Raw genomic sequence first — 18341 nt, forward strand, 5'->3', positions numbered from 1 at the left:
AAGGGTGCAGGGGATGCTCAGACAGAGGGGTCTTGGAAAGGGGCTGGGTTTCGCAGGTGGTTTTGTTTTTGTTTTTTGACTGCGCCCTGCGGCCTGCAGGATCTTAGTTCCCCGACCAGGGATCGAACCCGTGACCCATGCCCCCTGCAGTGGAAGCGCTCAGTCTTAACCACTGGACCGCCGGGGAAGTCCTTTTAAATTTTTCTTTCTTCTTTCTTTTTTTTGGCTGCGCCGCAGCTTTTGGGATCTTAGTTCCCTGACCAGGGATTGAACCCGGGTCCCAGGCAGTGAAAGCGCCAAGTCCTAACCACTGGACCGCCAGGGAATTCCCTCAGAGGTGGGTTTTAGAGAAGGGGACGGGGTTCTGAGAGGAGGGGGCACTCAGGGATGAGGTGGGGGGCCCAGAGGGAGTGGGGGAGTTAGGGAGGCTGCCTCCAAGAGGGGCCTGACCCCATTCCTCTTCTGCCTGCCCACTCCTCTCGGAGGCCTCGGTTTCTCATCAAACGGGGAGATGGCGAGCCTGTGTCCAAGCCCATTCCCACGACCCGACCCGTCCTCCCACCCCTGCCCCAGAGGTCGGAGCCCTACCCTGCTGGGCCTCAGCTGGCGACAGGAGCAGGGCGCTGAGGAGGAGAAGGGTCTCCAGGGTCCCCATGGCACGGAGGATCCAGCAGTCCAGGTACAGGAGTGCACAGTCCGGTCGGAGTCAGGGGAGACCCTGCCCCGCCCCTGATAAGGGGGCAGGCAGGTCTGGGGGTGGGGCAGGCCCAGACCAGAGGGCCCCTCCCTTTGCCCCACCTGGGTGGCATCCACCCCCTCTCCCCCGCCTTCCAGGAGGGCAGACTCTGGACCTGGTGTAACGATTAACACGGGAGTCCGGCCCCTCTGCCCTGCGCCCCACCCAGGACCGCCAGCCTCAGTGTCCCCCAGGCTCCCCGCCACAGGCGCCAGGCTGAGCAGGCCCTGAGCTTCCCTCCCGGCTCGGTGCTTTTACACATCATTACGATTCTTTCTCTGCGTGCACCATGAAATTTTGCCACCTGTGTTTTACAGAGAAGCCAGGGAGGCCAGGAGCGTCAGGCCGTGCAGAAGCAGCCAGAACTAGATGTAAATGCGGGTCTCTCCCACCACCAGCTTATACTGGCTCCTCTTGGGTCCCTGACCCCTGGGGACCCACAGCCAGCTCCAGGGGGAGCAAACGGGGCAAGAAGGGATGGGCCACCATCCACCTTCAAAGCCAGTTGCTACCGTGTGGCCGGAGAACAGGGCCCCTGGGGTAGCTGATGACTCAGACTCCTGGCTCTCCTGCGTGTCAACCTTGATCCCCAGGTTGATTAGATAGGGGGCCCTGCCTGGGCGAATGGGGACCCCACCCCAGCTGCCACGGGACAGCCACAGCCCAAGCACATGGCAGGAAGGCTGGGATGGGGAGGCCTGGCCCTTCTCCAGGCCTGAGACCTCCGTCGGAAGCCTGGGGGCTGGGGGAACACCAGCATCGTTGCCCACGCACGTACGGAGTGCCCGTGCGTTCCTGGAGCCCCCTCCCTTCCTGAGGTCTGACCACGGTCGCTGTGCACGAGGGCCACTCAGTGGAGCCCAGGACAAGGCCAGTTCGACCAGCCAGGCAGGCACAGGTGAAGCTCCTACTGTGTGCCCCAGCCCGTGCAAAACTCAGGAGCAAAGGAAGCCCTCGGGCTAGTTAGGAAGTCAGGACCCCCAGAGACGGACCCATCCAGCCACCGAACCAGGAATGAGGTGAGAGGCGGGGGCCGAGAAGATTCGGAGGTGGAGGAGCCCAGCGGAGCAGGCTTCTGCTTTCCGAGGCAGGTCGCTGGGCCAGCCTCTTTCCGCAAAACGTTCTCTCTACTCCGACCGAGTCATTTCTGGGCTGTGTGCCTCTGTTTTCCCATCTGATAAATGGGTGCAATAAATCGTACCTCGGAGGATTTAACGAGATAATGTTGATACAAGGAAAGGGGTTGCTTAGCATACAATAGCAGGCACATTCGAAGCTCTAGCTAAGGGTTGGCCACTATTATTATTGTTATTATTATTTTTAATCTTCTTAGTGTTTTTTGGTTTACAGGTTGCCAAGGGCTTGGTGGAGGCCGGGTGGAGTTAGGCTCTGGGACTATGGGGGAAACCAGAGTGTGGAAATAAATCAGTGTCCAGGGCTTCCCTGGTGGCGCAGTGGTGGAGAATCCGCCTGCCAATGCAGGGGACGCGGGTTCGAGCCCTGGTCCGGGAAGATCCCACATGCCACGGAGCAACTAAGCCCGTGCGCCACAACTACTGAGCCTGCACTCTAGAGCCCGGGAGCCACAACTACTGAGCCCACATGCCACAACTACTGAGCCCACATGCCTAGAGCCCGTGCTCCACAACAGGAGAAGCCACCGCAATGAGGAGAAGCCCACGCACCCCAACGCAGAGTAGCCCCCACTTGCCGCAACTAGACAAAGCCCGCGCACAGCAATGAAGACCCAACACACAAAAATAAATTAAAAATAAAATTAATTAATTAAAAAAAAATCAGTGTCCAAACACTGGAGTCCACCAGCCAAGAAAGAGAACGTACTCTGTCAAGACAGCGCAGATCAAAGGTGAAAGGGCTCCGATGGGCACAAGTCCGGTTTATACAACCGCCAAAGGGGCTGGAACCGGCTCCCGGGCTGGAGGGCAGGGCCCGGCTCAGCCCAGCTTCCAGAGGGAGCTTCGGGCTGCTGGGTCTTTGAAGGCGATGGAGGGGTGGTGGCAGGGCCGGGCGGGGGCTTCTGCGGGGGCCCCCTCGCCGCCCCGAGCGGCGTCCTCGTCAACCCGCCAGGCCAGCGCCAGCTGCAGGTCCAGCTCCTCCAGATCCTCGCCCTCGGGGCTCTCGGGCAGCTCCCGGGGGCCATCCTCCTGGTCCGGCTTCGGGCCGAATGCCCAGTCTGAGGCAGGAGGCCGGTGAGGAGAATCCCCGGGCCCGGCCACCCTCTGCCCCCTCCCTGGCAAGGAGAGGCCCTCGGACACCCCCCACCAAGTGGCCCAGTACTAGCCCAAGCCAGGCTTGTAGTGGGTAGTGGCTCACCGGCCAGGTCGTGGGCGAGGTCCTTGATGAGATGCCCGACAATGGCATAGGCCACGGCCACGACCAGGAACGCAGCCAGAAGCAGGTACAGCGCGTACCTGGGGAGGCGGATGGTGTCCAGCGGCGGCGGGCGGTACTCCTCGTAGAGTGGCAGGGCCGGGCTCCAGCCCTCCATCCCCTCCTCTACTGCCAGCGCTGGCATGGCAGCCACCTGGAGCAGGAGTGGCCCGGTGGTGACCCTCCGGGCGGAAGTATTAAGGAGCTTTTGGGTAAGAGGATTTGGGGCTCCCCCACGGCCTCCATCTGCCTGGATGGATCACGTTGCAAATCACTTCCGCCCACTGGCCCCCTCCCTTGCTCAGCTCCAGCCACACCAGGTGCTACCCTGCACGTCCATCCCCACCTCAGGGCCTTTGCACAGGATGCTCCCTCTTCTGGGAAAATCCCTGCTCTCGTGGAGCTGACGTTCAAGATGGAGAGATAGACTCTGAGAAATGCATAACCTTAGAGTAAATTATATATCGTGTTAGAAAGCAGAGTGGTTTGAGGGTACTGTGGGGGGAGACCATGGTCTAAGGGGTGGGACAGCTAGGAGGGAAGGTAAAGTTCACAGTAGAGCAGCCAAGGCCAAGCTTTCCAGGCAGAGGAAACATTCGGTGCAAAGGCCCTGGGGCAGGACCTTGCTGCGCTTGTTGGACGGGACCTGACTCAGGTGCTCACGGGCGCCCTCCGGTGGCTGCTTCGGGGAAGACAGACTGTGGGGGCGACGGTGGACCCGACTCAGGTGCTCACGGGCGCCCTCAGGTGGCTTCTCTGGGGAAGACAGACTGTGGGCTGAGGATGGAAGCCGGGATGGGGAGGAGAGATTGAGCTGGACCAGGTGGAGGCAGAGGCTTGGCGGGGGCGGGGGGGGGGGATGGGCAGAGCTGGGGTAGATTTTAAACTGATCAAACCCCAATGTTTGCAGGCTGAGCACCTTAAATGATGGAGTTTCCATTTCCTGTGGGAGGAGCCACTTTGGGAGGTAACATGAGGCATTCTAAGGACATGCTAAGTTTGGGATGCCAGTGGAGATGTCCAAACTGGACCCCGAGTCAAGAGCTCAGAGGAGGCCCCGGGCTGGAGTCAGGACAGTGGGCGTCATTGGGACATAGATGGGGTTCGAGCCCCAAGAGTGGATGAGACCGCCCGGGCGGGGGTGTGGGTGGGGCCGGAGGACTAGCCCTGGGCCAGTGAGGGAGAGGAACGGGAGATGGAGGCGGGCCCGGAGGCGGAGTCCCTGAGAATTTCCCAGGAGCAGGGCGGCTGCCGGGTCAGAGGCTTGCTGAGAGGGGGAGGGCGCAGACTGAGATGTGACCACCTTGGCGGGGGCGGGGGGGGGGGGGGATGGGCAGAGCTGGGGTAGATTTTAAACTGATCAAACCCCAATGTTTGCAGGCTGAGCACCTTAAATGATGGAGTTTCCATTTCCTGTGGGAGGAGCCACTTTGGGAGGTAACATGAGGCATTCTAAGGACATGCTAAGTTTGGGATGCCAGTGGAGATGTCCAAACTGGACCCCGAGTCAAGAGCTCAGAGGAGGCCCCGGGCTGGAGTCAGGACAGTGGGCGTCATTGGGACATAGATGGGGTTCGAGCCCCAAGAGTGGATGAGACCGCCCGGGCGGGGGTGTGGGTGGGGCCGGAGGACTAGCCCTGGGCCAGTGAGGGAGAGGAACGGGAGATGGAGGCGGGCCCGGAGGCGGAGTCCCTGAGAATTTCCCAGGAGCAGGGCGGCTGCCGGGTCAGAGGCTTGCTGAGAGGGGGAGGGCGCAGACTGAGATGTGACCACCATATTTGGACACTGGGAGGTCACCTGTGGGCAAGGACGGTTCTGGGGACAGGAGGGGCGGTCCTCGTTGGCGCAGGTTTGAGAGAGCTGCAAGTCATGGAGTCAGGAAGGGCTGTGGGTGGTGGTGGTTCATGTTTTTAAGAAATTACAGCTTGAAGGGGGGAAAATGGCGGAGGGGGTGGGGGGATGAATTGGGAGATTGGAATTGACATAGATACACTAATATGTATAAAATAGATAACTAATAAGAACCTGCTGTATAAAAAATAAATAAAATAAAATTCCAAAAAAAAAGAAATTACAGCCTGTCTATGCTGACGGGCAAAGAGGGAAAACTGGAGAAGGGAGAAAGGCTGAAGTGATGGCCGAGTTGGCGAGAGGGGCTGGGGGCCAGGGGATAAATGGGGGAGGGGGCCCGCAGCCAGCGCCCGAGGGTGAAGCTGTGAGATAACAAGAGATCTGTTTGGTCTTCGTCCTGGTTCCTGGCTTGGAGCTCCCAGGACCGTGTAATTTCCTGAGTTATGAGAGGGGAGCCTCCTTTGTGGTTCATAATCGGCCCCTTTCCACCACGCCTGCGTGTATGCTAATGAGGGCAGGGGCGTGGCAGCTTCGGGATGGGGGCTGGTGGCCAGGGGAACTGACCCTGGGATTAGAGGTGAGGAACTTTCAGCCCCACCCCTCAGGGAGAGGAGAGGGGCTGGGGACTGAGTTTATTGCCAATCGCCAGTGATTTGCCAAATCATGCCCACGTGATGGAACCTCCATTAAAAACCCTACAGGAAGGGGCTTGGAGAGCTTCCGAGCGGGTTAAAAGCATCCACCCCAAACTCCACGGGGACAGAAGCTCCTGCGTTTCCGACCCTTCAGACCTTGCGCCTCTTTATCTGGCTGTTCATTTGCCTCGTTTATCATAAACAGGTATGCTGTATAAAAAATAAATAAAATAAAATTCCAAAAAAAAAGAAATTACAGCCTGTCTATGCTGACGGGCAAAGAGGGAAAACTGGAGAAGGGAGAAAGGCTGAAGTGATGGCCGAGTTGGCGAGAGGGGCTGGGGGCCAGGGGATAAATGGGGGAGGGGGCCCGCAGCCAGCGCCCGAGGGTGAAGCTGTGAGATAACAAGAGATCTGTTTGGTCTTCGTCCTGGTTCCTGGCTTGGAGCTCCCAGGACCGTGTAATTTCCTGAGTTATGAGAGGGGAGCCTCCTTTGTGGTTCATAATCGGCCCCTTTCCACCACGCCTGCGTGTATGCTAATGAGGGCAGGGGCGTGGCAGCTTCGGGATGGGGGCTGGTGGCCAGGGGAACTGACCCTGGGATTAGAGGTGAGGAACTTTCAGCCCCACCCCTCAGGGAGAGGAGAGGGGCTGGGGACTGAGTTTATTGCCAATCGCCAGTGATTTGCCAAATCATGCCCACGTGATGGAACCTCCATTAAAAACCCTACAGGAAGGGGCTTGGAGAGCTTCCGAGCGGGTTAAAAGCATCCACCCCAAACTCCACGGGGACAGAAGCTCCTGCGTTTCCGACCCTTCAGACCTTGCGCCTCTTTATCTGGCTGTTCATTTGCCTCGTTTATCATAAACAGGTAAGTAAAGTGCTTTCCTGATTCTGTGAGCCATTCTTGCAAATCATCAAATGTGAAGAGGGGGTGGTGGGAACCCCAATTCATAACGAGTCGGTCAGAAGTATGGGAGGTCCGGACTTGGGACCTGCATCTGAAGTGGGGGCAGCCCTGCAGGACTGAACCCTGAACCTGGAGGGTCTGCACTGATTCAGGGTAGATAGTGTCAGAGCTGAACTGAATTGCAGGATGCCCAGCTGACATCCACGGAGAAACAGAGAATTGCTTGGTGTGGAAAATGCGTCACATGTAAAATTAGGTTCTCTTGTTAACACCCATTTTATAGAGCGGTAAATGGGCTGCTTGAGACTGCTTGAGGAGGAAGTAAGGGAGGTAGGTAGGATGGGAACTCATAGCCCAGACTCTTAGTCATACCACTAAACCCCTTCCCCTATGCCCCCAATAGGAGTAGGTGAGGATGAGGTTTGGAGAGAGCCAGGATGCAGGGCTGTTCCCCCTCAACCCCTCTGGGGGGTCTGGCTGGGCAGATTTTACCCCTGGGAACTGATGTGAAACAGGGCCACAGGCTTGTGTCAGTCACACAGTGTCTGGGGCAGGGCAGATCCCAGAGCTGAGCTCTCCAAACGCCCTGGCCCCCCAAACTTAGGACATGTTCTTTTATTTTATTTTTATTTATTTATTTTTTTTTGCGGTACGCAGGCCTCTCACTGTTCTGGCCTCTCCCGTTGCGGAGCGCAGGCTCCGGACGCGCAGGCTCAGCGGCCATGGCTCACGGGCCCGGCCGCTCCGCGGCATGTGGGATCTTCCCGGACCGGGGCACGAACCCGCGTCCCCTGCATCGGCAGGCGGGCTCTCAACCACTGCGCCACCAGGGGAGCCCAGGACATGTATTCTTAATCCATCTGATATTACCAATACTGATCCAGAAACCTGGCCTGTGGCACACACAATCAAAACACTGGGCATGGATGTTCCTTTTCTGTCAATCAAACTACACACCCGCGTCCCCTGCATCGGCAGGCGGACTCTCAACCACTGCGCCACCAGGGAAGCCCAGGACATGTTCTTTTAGAGCAGCCGACCATCACCCCAGAGGCCCCCCAACACACTCTGAGAGTCATCGCTTGGCAAAAATAATTTAATAGTCCATTTGGAGAATGTCCTGGGACCTGCTTGTCCCTCCCTGAGCTCCAGCCCAGGCCAACCCACCCAGGGACCACCTGCCCAACCCAAGGACAGCTCTCTGACGTCCCCAGACCCTGCCCAGGCCCGACGGGGACGGGTTAGCCCACAACACCTTTCCCTGCACCCCCTCATTCCTAGAGAAGCTGGACCACAGCACCCCAGCCCCCCAGAGCACAGCCCTGTCCCCGGACCCCCTAGATACCCCTCCCACGCCAACACTGCAGCCCTGCACTCAGAGGGGCAGAGAAGAGACTTCAGCCTGGCCCCGGGGAGCCTGCAGTCCACTCGGGGGTTCAAGATGCGAAAGCGGCTGGGAGACAGGGAAGCGAGATGCAATTCATTCCAACACTCCTCGAGGGAGACAGCCGGGCGCGGCCCTAGGAGGGGGGTGGGCGCAGGTGCTCCAGCCCATCCGCGTACTGGAAGGCCGGCCCCGTCTCATACTCGTACATGTCCAGGGCCACCTCGCAGCTCTCCCGCACCACGCGCTCGGGGTCTGCCGCGTGGGCCCGCAGGGCGGCCAGGCAGGCGGGCCGGGCGATGGCCCCCAGGGCCTCCGCGCACTCGTGCCGCACCATGGGGTTCTCGGTGGGTCGCGCCAGGGCCGCCGCCAGCTGGGGCACGGCCGCCTCGTGCTGCAGCTGGCCCAGGACGTAGCCGATCTCGTGGCGGAAGAGGGCACTGCCGCAGCGCAGGCCTGCGGGAGAGAGAGTTGCGGGCTGGGGGCGCCATCGGGACAGGAGGGGACCTGGGGCGGGGCAGCCTGGGGACAGAAGTGTCCAGGAGGGGTGGAAAGGGTTCCCGTCTCGAGGACACCCCGCCCTGGTGCTCAGCGCTGCTCACAGGGAGGACCCGGAGACACAGGGCAGGAGAGGCAGCGAGGGTCCAGACTGGCACTGGGAACTCCGCCCTCCCTCTGGCCGGACCGGGCGTGGCCTCCTCCTTCCCAGGCCCAGGGTCCCTCCCGGCCTCTCCCTGGACTTCTGTACTCTGCGTTGTCCTCACACCAGCCAGTGCTATTTGCAGGCATGTTGTGCATTTGTGCTTCTGGGTTGCTTCCCACACGACTCCACACACGATAGAGTCTTATCAGTGACACTGGGGGTCCCGGGCCTTTCACCCCACCACAGCCAGACAGGCCACGCTTCTGATGGGGACCCACAGCCGGACCTGGGAGCGACCTGCCTGCGATCAGATGCCACTTTTCAGGCAGAGCTGGTCTGAAGCAGGCCCGCCAGAAGGTGCGCCCTGCTCCGAGCGTCACCCAGGACAAACCCACCACCCGCCCACGCTGTGCTCCCACCCGGCATCCCCTGGTTCCCGGGTCATGGTGATGGCCAGGCATCTCCTCTGCCAGACAGGAAGCTCCAGGAGGGCAGAGGGGGGCTCTGAGTGCTCTGTGGCCCAGAAGCAGACCACCTCGGGCATGGAGGGGGTATGTGTGCCAGGGGACCCCAGGATTCCCCGAGTCGCCCCCCCTCCTTTTCAGGTGGGGGAACCACGGCCCCGCAGGCTTGCACGGGGCTCCCTGCAGAACTGGGATGAAAATGACTCAAGTAAATGATGACAGAGCCTCTGGGGACTTCCCTGGCGGGCCAGTGGTTAAGACTCTGCGCTTCCAATGCAGGGGGCGCAGGTTTGATCCCTAGTCGGGGAACTAAGATCCCGCATGCCTCGCGGCGTGGCCAAAAAAATTTAAAAAACAAAAACAAAATAACAGGGCTTCTGGGGATCAAATCCCAACAATGCTGCTCGGACCACTGGTGATCTTGGGCAAGTATCTCTGCCTCTCTGGGCCTAGGCTTCCTCCACAGAGAAGAGGCGGTGATAAGAGGAGTTACCTGCCCCAGGATGCAAGTGCCCAGGGACGCTGGGCTGCCCCGTAAGACAGATGTGGCCACTGGGCCTCCCCAAGGGGCCCCGACCCTGCCCCCGGGGTCCCTCCTCACCCTCGGCCAGCGCCAGGGCAGCCTCCTCCCCGCCAGCATCGCGCAGGGCGAACATGGCTCGGTATCGGTCAAAGAGCGGCCGGGCCTCATCCAGCAGCGCCACCCGCAGCCGCCCCACGTCGCGCTCCTCGGCGGATGGGGCCGGATCCACGGAGAGGTAGGGCCCCTGAGCCACCGGCTCCCCGCTGTGCCGCTGCAGCCACTCCAGCCGCCGGACGGCCAGCTGGCACGTCTCTGCCACCTGCGGGGACAGGGGGGTGGATGTGCCGGGCCCCCCCCCAGCCCCCAGGGCTCCCGGTTTAGCAGGGGTGGAGCCAACAGACAAAGGACCAACCGATCCTTCCAGACTGGAGACAAACCAGCAGGGGCTGCTGTGATTAGAGAGTGACCAGGGGCAGAGGGCCAGGAGGGGCTAGCTCGAAGGTGACATCAGAACCAGTGAGAGAGGCGTCAGGTGGAATCAGCCAGTGCAAAGGCCCCGAGGCAGGACGTGCCAGACCCGTCAGGGAAGAGCCAACAACAGAGATGACCTGAGGTGGCCGGGCCAGACTACTTGGGGCCTGCGGGCTTGGGATTTTGTCCTAAAGGTGATGACAAACCGTGAGTCTTTAGGCACAGAGTAGGTTAACAGGTGATGGATAAACAAATGTGGCCCCTCCACGCACGGGAGCATCACTCAGCCACGAAAAGGGGTGAAGCACTGACACTCGCTACAATGTGGATGGACCCTGAGAACACGACACTCAGTGAGAGAAGACAGACACAGAAGGACACACAGGGTGTGATTCCATTGATGGGAAACGTCCAGAACAGGCAGATGCACAGACACAGAGAGTGGGTTCATGGTTGTCAGGGGCTGGGGAGGGGGTGGGGAGTGACTGCTGATGGGGGTGGGGTTTCCTTTTTAGGGGGATGGAATGTTCTGGAATTAGGTAGTGGTGATGGTTGTACAACCTTGTAAATATACTAAAAACCACTGAATAATACACTTTAATATGGTGAATTCTTTGGTATATAACTTATATTTCAATAAATAAATAAATGCTATCATTATGAATACTATTTATGCCCAGGTGATCATGGCATTGTTATGTGCTGTGTAGATTAACTTGAACGACATCATATAGATACAGATAACATTTAATAGCAAGAAGTGTAATTAGCCCAGACCCAGGGAGTGGGTTCTGGGTTGCCAGGGGCTGGGGAGGGGGTGGGGAGTGACTGCTGATGGGGGTGGGGTTTCCTTTTTAGGGGGATGGAATGTTCTGGAATTAGATAGTGGTGATGGCTGTACAACTCTGTGGATGTACTGAAAACCACCCAAGTGTACACTTTCAAAGGGTGGATGTTATGGTGTGTGACATATCTCAATAAAGCTGTTATTTAAAGAAAAAAGAAGGAAAGAGGAAGGCAGCAGGGAGACCCTGGACGAGGCTGGGTGGCCCCGGGCGGCAGAGGTGGAGAAGTGGGTGGGCTGGGGGATCTCCCACAGCTGCAGGGGCTGCCGGTGGGAGTCCGGGAGAGGGGAGAGGGGGACGGGGCCGGCCGACCAGGGCAGGTGTTACATGTGAATCAAGAGTTCAGGTTTGCCCAGTGGGGCAGTGGTCCTCCCTCGGCATCCCTGGGCTGGGTGGTTACCCTGGTAACCAGGCACAGGGTCTGAGGCCGGTTCCTGGACCTGAAGCGCGGAGGGGGGGTGGGGGAGGGGCTGCGTTACCTCGATGACAGGGTCGGTGGAGTACTGCTTCAGGATCTCCAGCACCTCTGGGTTCCCAATGGCCCCGAGGGCCTCCCCTGAGAAGAACGGGGCAGAGAGCTCATGTTGGTTGGCTGGGCAACGCCCTGAATGCCTCGGCGGGGGGACAGGTGCTAACCAGCACCAACGCCTCCTCCGGGATCCCCCTCCCCATTGCTCTGCCTGTATCCTGCGGGCCGCTGCAGCCACTGAGGTTTGGAGCTGGAGCCGGTCCAGCCCTGAAGCTGTGCCAGTTAGAATCCCTTCCCCAGAAATCAGGCTTTGCTGGAACCAGACTCAGACCCCGCCCCGGCCCGCACCCCCAGAGCTCATGGCCTAGAGGGGAGACACAGACAAGCGTGTCATTACAACTTGGGGACACGGGTGGCAAGGAGCCAAGAACAGTTGGCTGAGTCGAGCCCATCAGGGGGAGCCCTGAAAACCTGGAGGAGGTTTTTAAGTTGCAGTGTGGGCAAGGAGGGTCAGCAAACCAGCACCATCCTGCCTCAGGACCTTTGCAAAGGCTGTGCCCGCTACCTGGAGCACCTTTCCCCAGACATCTACCTAGATAACTCCCTTACTTCACTCGGGTCTTTTAATTGGTAACCATCAATTAAAAATGGCAACACCGGACTTCCCTTGTGGACTCTGCGCATCAAATGCAGGGGGTGCGGGTTCGATCCCTGGTCAGGGAACTAGGATCCCACATGCCCCGTGGCGAGGCCAAAAAAAAAAAGGCAACACCTCCAGCACCCCCATCCCGTCCATTGCTCTATGGACACTTACATAAGTGTTTCCACCATAACATGACTGGGTGTTCTACAAAATCACACACTCAAACTAACAGCGCTTACGGGACAAGAGAGGTTTGGGGTCGAACACTCTTTGTAAGGAGAGCTCCAACAGGATCAGTGATTGGGACCTTGAGAGGCCCCCAGGGCAGCCTGGCATAGCTGGAGATTATCGTGGGGAATATTAAAAAGGCCCCAAAACAATCAAATGGAAACAATGCCCCCTGCTGGCTATGAGTTCACTGGATATATCAATACAAATGCAGCCTCGGCTGCACAGACCCGCCAAGGATGTTCCTATTCTATCTTGCTTGCCGTCTGAGTCCCTTGTGAGAACAGGGCCTGGACCACAGCAGACAGTCCATAAACATGTCCGGTGAATGAACTGAATGAGTGACCTCAGGGGTTGACCATCCATGGCCACCATCCAAAGACACCATATGTCTTTGTATGAGCGAAGAATGGTTTTTCCGTTTTTAAATGGTTTTTTAAAAATCAAAAGGGGAGGGGCTTCCCTGGTGGCGCAGTGGTTGAGAGTCCGCCTGCCGATGCAGGGCGCGCGGGTTCGTGCCCCGATCCGGGAGGATCCCACGTGCCGCGGAGCGGCTGGGCCCATGAGCCATGGCCGCTGGGCCTGCGCGTCCGGAGCCTGTGCTCCGCGATGGGAGAGGCCACGACAGTGGGAGGCCCGCGTACCACAAAAAAAAAAAAAAAAAAATCAAAAGGGAACTTCCCTGGTGGCGCAGTGGTTAAGAATCTGCCTGCCAATGCAGGGGACACGGGTTCGAGCCCTGGTCTGGGAAGACCCCACATGCCACGGAGCAACTAGGCCTGTGAGCCATTTTTAAAAAAAGAAAGAAAGAAAAAAATAAATCAAAATCAAAAGGATCACATTTTATGACGTGTAAAAGTGATGTGAGATTCAAATCTCAGGGCCCATAAAGTTGGACTGGCTAGCGGCCACATGCCCATCTAGTGACTGGGGTTCAGGGTGGCTCTTATGCTGCAGTGGCAGAGTTGAGACCAGGGACAGAGATCGTGGGAAGATATTTATCGCCCAACCCTTCCAGAGCCAGCCTGGTATAGCCCGCACCCTCACCCGCCACTCACCTGCCTCGTGGCGCACCATGGGCTCCTGGCGGGTGTCACGAAGCACGTCCACCAGCACGGGGATGGCCCGCGAGTCCTGCATCTGACCCAGGCAGTAGGCCAGCTCGTGCTTGAGCAGGGCCGAGTCGTCGCTGAAGGCCCGGCTGATCCAGGAGATGGCTGCTGGACCCCCGAGCCCGCGCAGTGTGAACAACGCCCGGAAGCGGGCCTGCAGGGGCTTCTGGGGGTCCACCAGCCTCTGCCCCAACCCCTCTACCTCCTGCTCCGTCACCATGGCGCTGCCACTGGGCTTGGGCTAAACCAGGGGACTCGTGGACTCAAGAACCTGTGGCAGAAAACCAAGAGGCCAGGTGAGAGGCGCCCTTCGCCGCTCGCTGACTTGTTCGTTTCAGTGTTAGGACCTCTTGGGTGGGGGTGGTTTCCTAACTGCTGACCAGACTGGGCATCTGGGTTCGAAGCCTGGCTCCGGCCCTGCCTACTTGCTGTGTGGCCGTCCTTAAGGTACTTTCCCTCTCTGAGCCTCTGGCCTATACAGTAAGTCCCCTACATACAAACGAGTTCCCGTTCCGAGAGCACTTCTGTAAGTCCAATTTGTTCATAAGTCCAACAAAGTTAGCCTAGGTACCCAACTAACACAATCGGCTATAGAGTACTGTAATAGGTTTATAATACTTTTCACACAGATAATACACACACAAAAAAAAAACCACAAAAAAATAAAGTACATTGAGAAGTTTTTCTATCTCCTCCATCACTTTTCCACGCTTCTTTGGTATTATCGTCGACATTGTTGGTACAGCAGATTTCACACGTTCCAAGATCTTGTCCTTGTTCTTTAGAATTGTTCTGATGGCTGAACGATTCATGTTACAAGAACGAGTGACATCTACCATCTTTTCGCCTGGCCCCAGTCTCTCAATTATTTTCACTTTTGTTTCCATCGTTATTGCTTGGTGGTTCTTAGCAGTACCAGCTACATCACCCTGCTTTTACGCTTGCTTCTGGACATCCTGGGCTTGAAATAAAGATACTGTGCTACTGTACTCTATACAGTACCGTACAGTAAAGTACACAAAAGCACAACCACTTGTAGAGGATGCACACACATGACAAGGTACGCCAGACACATGAACTAACTTACTGGACATGTGAACGCACGTCCACATCTTTGAAAGTTCGCAACTTGAAGGTTTGTATGTAGGGGACTTACTGTCCACTGGCAATGAGCTCTGCTGGTCTGCTCTCTACACAGCAGCCAGAGGGAATGTGGCAGCTGGTCCCCAAGATGACCCTCAATGACCCCACCTCCTGGTATCCGTGCCCTGTGTGGCCCCCTCCCACACCAAATAGGGCTGACCTGGGTGAATAACAGGATATGGGAGAAATGGCAGTGTGACTTCTGAGGGTCATAAGAGACACTGTGGCTTCCTCCTTGCTGGCTCTAGCGGAAGCCAGCAGCCATACTGTGAGGAGGCTCAACCAGCCATATGCAGGGGCCCATGTGGTGGGGAATGAGGCCTCCCACCAACAGCCAGGTGAGAGCAGTGGGTTGAGAGCAGCTTCTCCAGCCTTCAGATGACGCAGCCCCAGCCAGTGTCTGCCCTGCAACATCACAAGAGATGAGAGCCAAAACCACCTGGCTAAACCAGGCCCAGATCCCTGGCCCACAGAAACTGTGGGAAGTAGTGTTTACTGTTCTTTAAAGCTACTTACTATGGGGTAATTTGTTACAAAGCACAGGTAACTGATACAAGAATCCTTTCAGTATATAAACTGGACCCTGTGACTCCCTCACAAAATCCTCCTATGGGCCTCAAGACTCCAAACTCCTTAACTGTCCCAATGGCCCTGCACGACCTGCCCCCATCACCTCCCCACCCTCCCCTCCTCCCTCTCTCCCCCTCCCTCACTCTGCTCCAGACACACAGGCCTCCTAGCGGTTCCTCCAACACACCAGGCCCGGTCCAGCCCCAGGGTCTCTGCACGGGCTACTCTCGCCCTCAGGAACGCTCTTCCCCAAATGCCCCCATGCTCACTCTCTCATTTCCTTGGGTCGCAAATGCCACCTCCTCGGGGAAGCCTTCCCTGATCCCAGTCTTGTTCTGCTTTATCTTTCTTCGAAGCAATTACCACCACGAGATATATTTGATATTTCGGTTTAGCTGCCTATGGTTGGTCTTAACCCTCGTTTGAGAACTCTGAAGGCAGGGACTGAGTCTCTCTTAGTCACCGCTGTACTTCCAGCCCACAACTCCTCAGTAAGAACAATGACCATAATAGTGACAGCATCTGACATTTACATAGGATGTGTATGTGCCACACGTCTCTTCTAAGCCCTTTACATTCCTGAACTCATTCCATCCTCGCCATAACCCTTTGAGACAAGCACCATGATTGTCACTGTTTTACTGGAGAGGACACACAAGCACAAAGAGGTGAATCACTTGCTTAGGAACCACTGAAGAGTTATAAATCCAGGAAGCTGGGCTCCCGAGTCAAGCTCTAAACCACAAACGCCATGTTGAATAGACGGATTAAGATTAAAGGACACAGCTGAGGCTGGGCTCCATCCTCCAGACCAATGACATGCTTCGTGAACCTGACAAGCAGGCTGTAGCTCCCAGAGGCGTCAGTAGGGCTGAGCAGGTATAATGGGGGAAGTGCAGCTGCCTGCGCACAGGTGACCATCAAAGGAGGTGACATGCAAAAGAGTGATCATCAGAAACCACAGAAGCCAGGGGTGAGCAAGCTGGCAAGGCATTATGGACCATCGAGACCCAGCTCTTTCTTCTACACAGACAGATAAGCTGTGACCTGTCTGGGGTCACACAGCAAGTCAAGTGCAGACAGCGCCCAGGACTCATGAATCCCGGTCTGTGCAGGGCCTCCCTCAAAACACAAAGGAGAGACACACACTATTTTGTTCGCTGTTGTATCTCCAAGGCCCAGCACAGTGTCTGTCGCTATGGCAGCAGGCACTCAATAAGTATTGTTGAATGAATTGGGCATCCACTGCCTGCCAGGCATGGTACTGAGTGGTTCATACAGTATAAATCTGTATCATCTGTAAAATGGGCGTAAGGGGCACATGGACATCACAGAGTTGCTGTGAATGGAATGATGCTCATAGAGCACTTAGTACCCACTGCTGGTACTTAGTAGGCACTTGATAAACCAGAGCTGGTATTAAATATTCCCACAGGGAGGGCCTTCCCTGGTGGCGCAGTGGTTAAGAATCTGCCTGCCAATGCAGGGGACACGGGATCGAGCCCTGGCCCGGGAAGATCCCACATGCCGCGGAGCAACTAAGTCCGTGCGCCACAACTACTGAGCCTGCTCTCTAGAGCCCGCGGACCACAACTACTGAGCCCGCGTGCCACAACTACTGAAGCCCGCACGCCTAGAGCCTGTTCTCCTCAACAAGAGAAGCCACCGCAATGAGAAGCCCGTGCACCGCAACGAAGAGTAGCCCCTGCTTGCCGCAGCTTCGAGCCCTGGCCCGGGAAGATCCCACATGCCGCGGAGCAACTAAGTCCGTGCGCCACAACTACTGAGCCTGCTCTCTAGAGCCCGCGGACCACAACTACTGAGCCCGCGTGCCACAACTACTGAAGCCCGCACGCCTAGAGCCTGTTCTCCTCAACAAGAGAAGCCACCGCAATGAGAAGCCTGCGCACCACAACGAAGAGCAGCCCCGGCTCGCTGCAACTAGAGAAAGCCTGCGCGCAGCAACGAGGACCCAATGCAGCCATAAATAAATAAATTTATTTTTTAAAAAAATCTCCACAGGGAGCCCAACACCCACCTCTATACGCAGGAGGACAAGTAAGGGGGTACACCTGGAAGCCCGCTACCCATATATTAGGCCCATTTTTCAGTGGGAAGGGGTACAGGGGTATGGACATGGGGTTGAGGGGATCAGCCCCCAAGCAAGGCAGAATCTGGGAATCCGCTCACCCCTGCGAAGGTGTGTCTTAGAGACAGACACGTAGAATTAGTAAGGAATGGAGTATGAGACGTTCTGGATGCTGGAAATCCGCCCCCTTGAGGATTCTCTAAACCAAGAATTCCCAACAAAAAGATCTCCGATAACTAGACGCGCCCCTCAGAGAGGGGTCGCCCCGACACCGCATACCTCGGGGCTGCTGGCAGGATCCCCCAGCGACGACCAGCTCCCCAAAGCTCCTTGGAAGAGACTCCCAGGAACTGGGTGTCTCTAGCTCTGTTTATGTGGATCCCCCAGTACTGGATCCCTCACAGGTTGGTTCTCCCAGAACCCCAAGAAAGGGGCTGCCCAACATGGGACCCTCGCCCCACGTGCTGACTCTTTAGTGAAGAGATCCCCGGAGGCAGAGTCTCCAGAATTCGTGGGGAAGAGCTCGCCGGGACCTGTCAGAAGGAAGCCCTTCGACACCCCCCCCCAGCCAAAGAATCCCAGAGCCAGGACCCCCAATGAGGCGTCCTCCACGTTCCCCCAGCCGCCGGAACGCCCCAGAGAGCTCCCGGATCAGAGGACCTACCGGACCGGTCTGCTCCCGCCGCTGCCACCAACCGCGACGCTCCTAGAGCGCTCTGGGGGACGCCATCTTGCCACCCACGGGACAGGGCCGGACGGTACCAACGCAGCACTGAGGGGGAAATCTAGTCAAAGCCTCCGCTGCGTGAGGAGGCCAGGAAGCGCGAGTTAGCACCGGTGCCATAGCTCACACTCACACATCAGGCTAAGTCTAAGGGTGTTTCTCAGGGAAAGGTAAGGGCAACTTCCTTCCTTTCCCTGCAAGAGATTTTCTCCGGCCTCCCCAGCCGGTAAGACGAGTGGAAATGGTTTGTGCTGATTCAGCCCGGAGGTGGGGCCGGCTAGCGATAGAGCATGCGTAATGTATCTGGGGCGTGGTCAAGTTTCAGGGGCGCGGCCAAAGGACTCGCGTGGCTAGACGCGAGATTGAGAGGGATGAAGAAAAGGACTTGATCCAGTCGTTCATTTATTCATTCATTTAACAAATAGTTTATGGCCGCTGAGGACAAGACGGCCTGCAGCCCTTACCCTTATCAACCTCACAGTCTGGTTGTCTGAAGGAGACAAACAGT

The 18341-nt window shown here is 57.3% G+C and overlaps 3 protein-coding genes across 5 annotated transcripts in view; all 3 read right to left on the bottom strand.

Moving 5' to 3' along the window:
- The window catches only part of LOC102994122 (small integral membrane protein 24), a 2552-nt gene extending 1897 nt beyond the window's left edge, over positions 1-655 (bottom strand). The window contains exon 1 of the mRNA XM_024134092.2: positions 589-655. Within this exon, the coding sequence (XP_023989860.1) occupies positions 589-655 (67 nt within the window). The remainder of the gene's footprint in view (positions 1-588) is intronic.
- A 2036-nt stretch (positions 656-2691) lies between these two features.
- On the bottom strand, positions 2692-3287 carry SMIM44 (small integral membrane protein 44). Its single transcript, XM_055091737.1, has 2 exons — positions 3071-3287; positions 2692-2930 (listed from the first exon to the last, which is right to left on the bottom strand). The coding sequence occupies exons 1-2, from the start codon at positions 3270-3272 to the stop codon at positions 2692-2694; spliced, it is 441 nt and encodes a 146-aa protein (XP_054947712.1). The 5' UTR covers positions 3273-3287.
- A 4221-nt stretch (positions 3288-7508) lies between these two features.
- Positions 7509-18065, bottom strand: DOHH (deoxyhypusine hydroxylase). 3 transcript variants are annotated; one of them, XM_055081428.1, is made up of 6 exons: positions 17774-18065; positions 13979-14268; positions 13254-13578; positions 11335-11411; positions 9618-9858; positions 7509-8365 (listed from the first exon to the last, which is right to left on the bottom strand). In XM_055081428.1, the coding sequence occupies exons 3-6, from the start codon at positions 13525-13527 to the stop codon at positions 8046-8048; spliced, it is 912 nt and encodes a 303-aa protein (XP_054937403.1). In that variant the 5' UTR covers positions 13528-13578; positions 13979-14268; positions 17774-18065; the 3' UTR covers positions 7509-8045. The 3 variants fall into 3 exon arrangements, with proteins under 3 accessions (XP_054937403.1, XP_028356281.1, XP_028356279.1); XM_028500480.2 differs by lacking the exon at positions 13979-14268 and adding an exon at positions 14611-14855; XM_028500478.2 differs by lacking the exon at positions 13979-14268 and having other exon boundaries at positions 7510-8365.
- Between the last annotated feature and the right edge of the window lie 276 nt (positions 18066-18341).

This window comes from Physeter macrocephalus, chromosome 2 (assembly GCF_002837175.3).
Source record: "Physeter macrocephalus isolate SW-GA chromosome 2, ASM283717v5, whole genome shotgun sequence".
NCBI classification, from domain to species: Eukaryota; Metazoa; Chordata; class Mammalia; order Artiodactyla; family Physeteridae; genus Physeter; species Physeter macrocephalus.

Bases quoted from the DNA above. Each gene is read 5' to 3' on its own strand.
- SMIM44 (XM_055091737.1), bottom strand. From the start codon at position 3,272: ATGCCAGCGCTGGCAGTAGAGGAGGGGATGGAGGGCTGGAGCCCGGCC. The intron at 2,931-3,070 runs GTGAGCCACTAC...CTCCTGCCTCAG, and splicing joins CCTCGCCCACGACCTGGCCG to ACTGGGCATTCGGCCCGAAG.
- DOHH (XM_055081428.1), bottom strand. From the start codon at position 13,527: ATGGTGACGGAGCAGGAGGTAGAGGGGTTGGGGCAGAGGCTGGTGGAC. The intron at 9,859-11,334 runs GTAACGCAGCCC...CTGTCCCCGCAG, and splicing joins CCACCGACCCTGTCATCGAG to GTGGCAGAGACGTGCCAGCT. The intron at 8,366-9,617 runs GTGAGGAGGGAC...TCTCTCCCGCAG, and splicing joins TGCCCTGGCGCTGGCCGAGG to GCCTGCGCTGCGGCAGTGCC.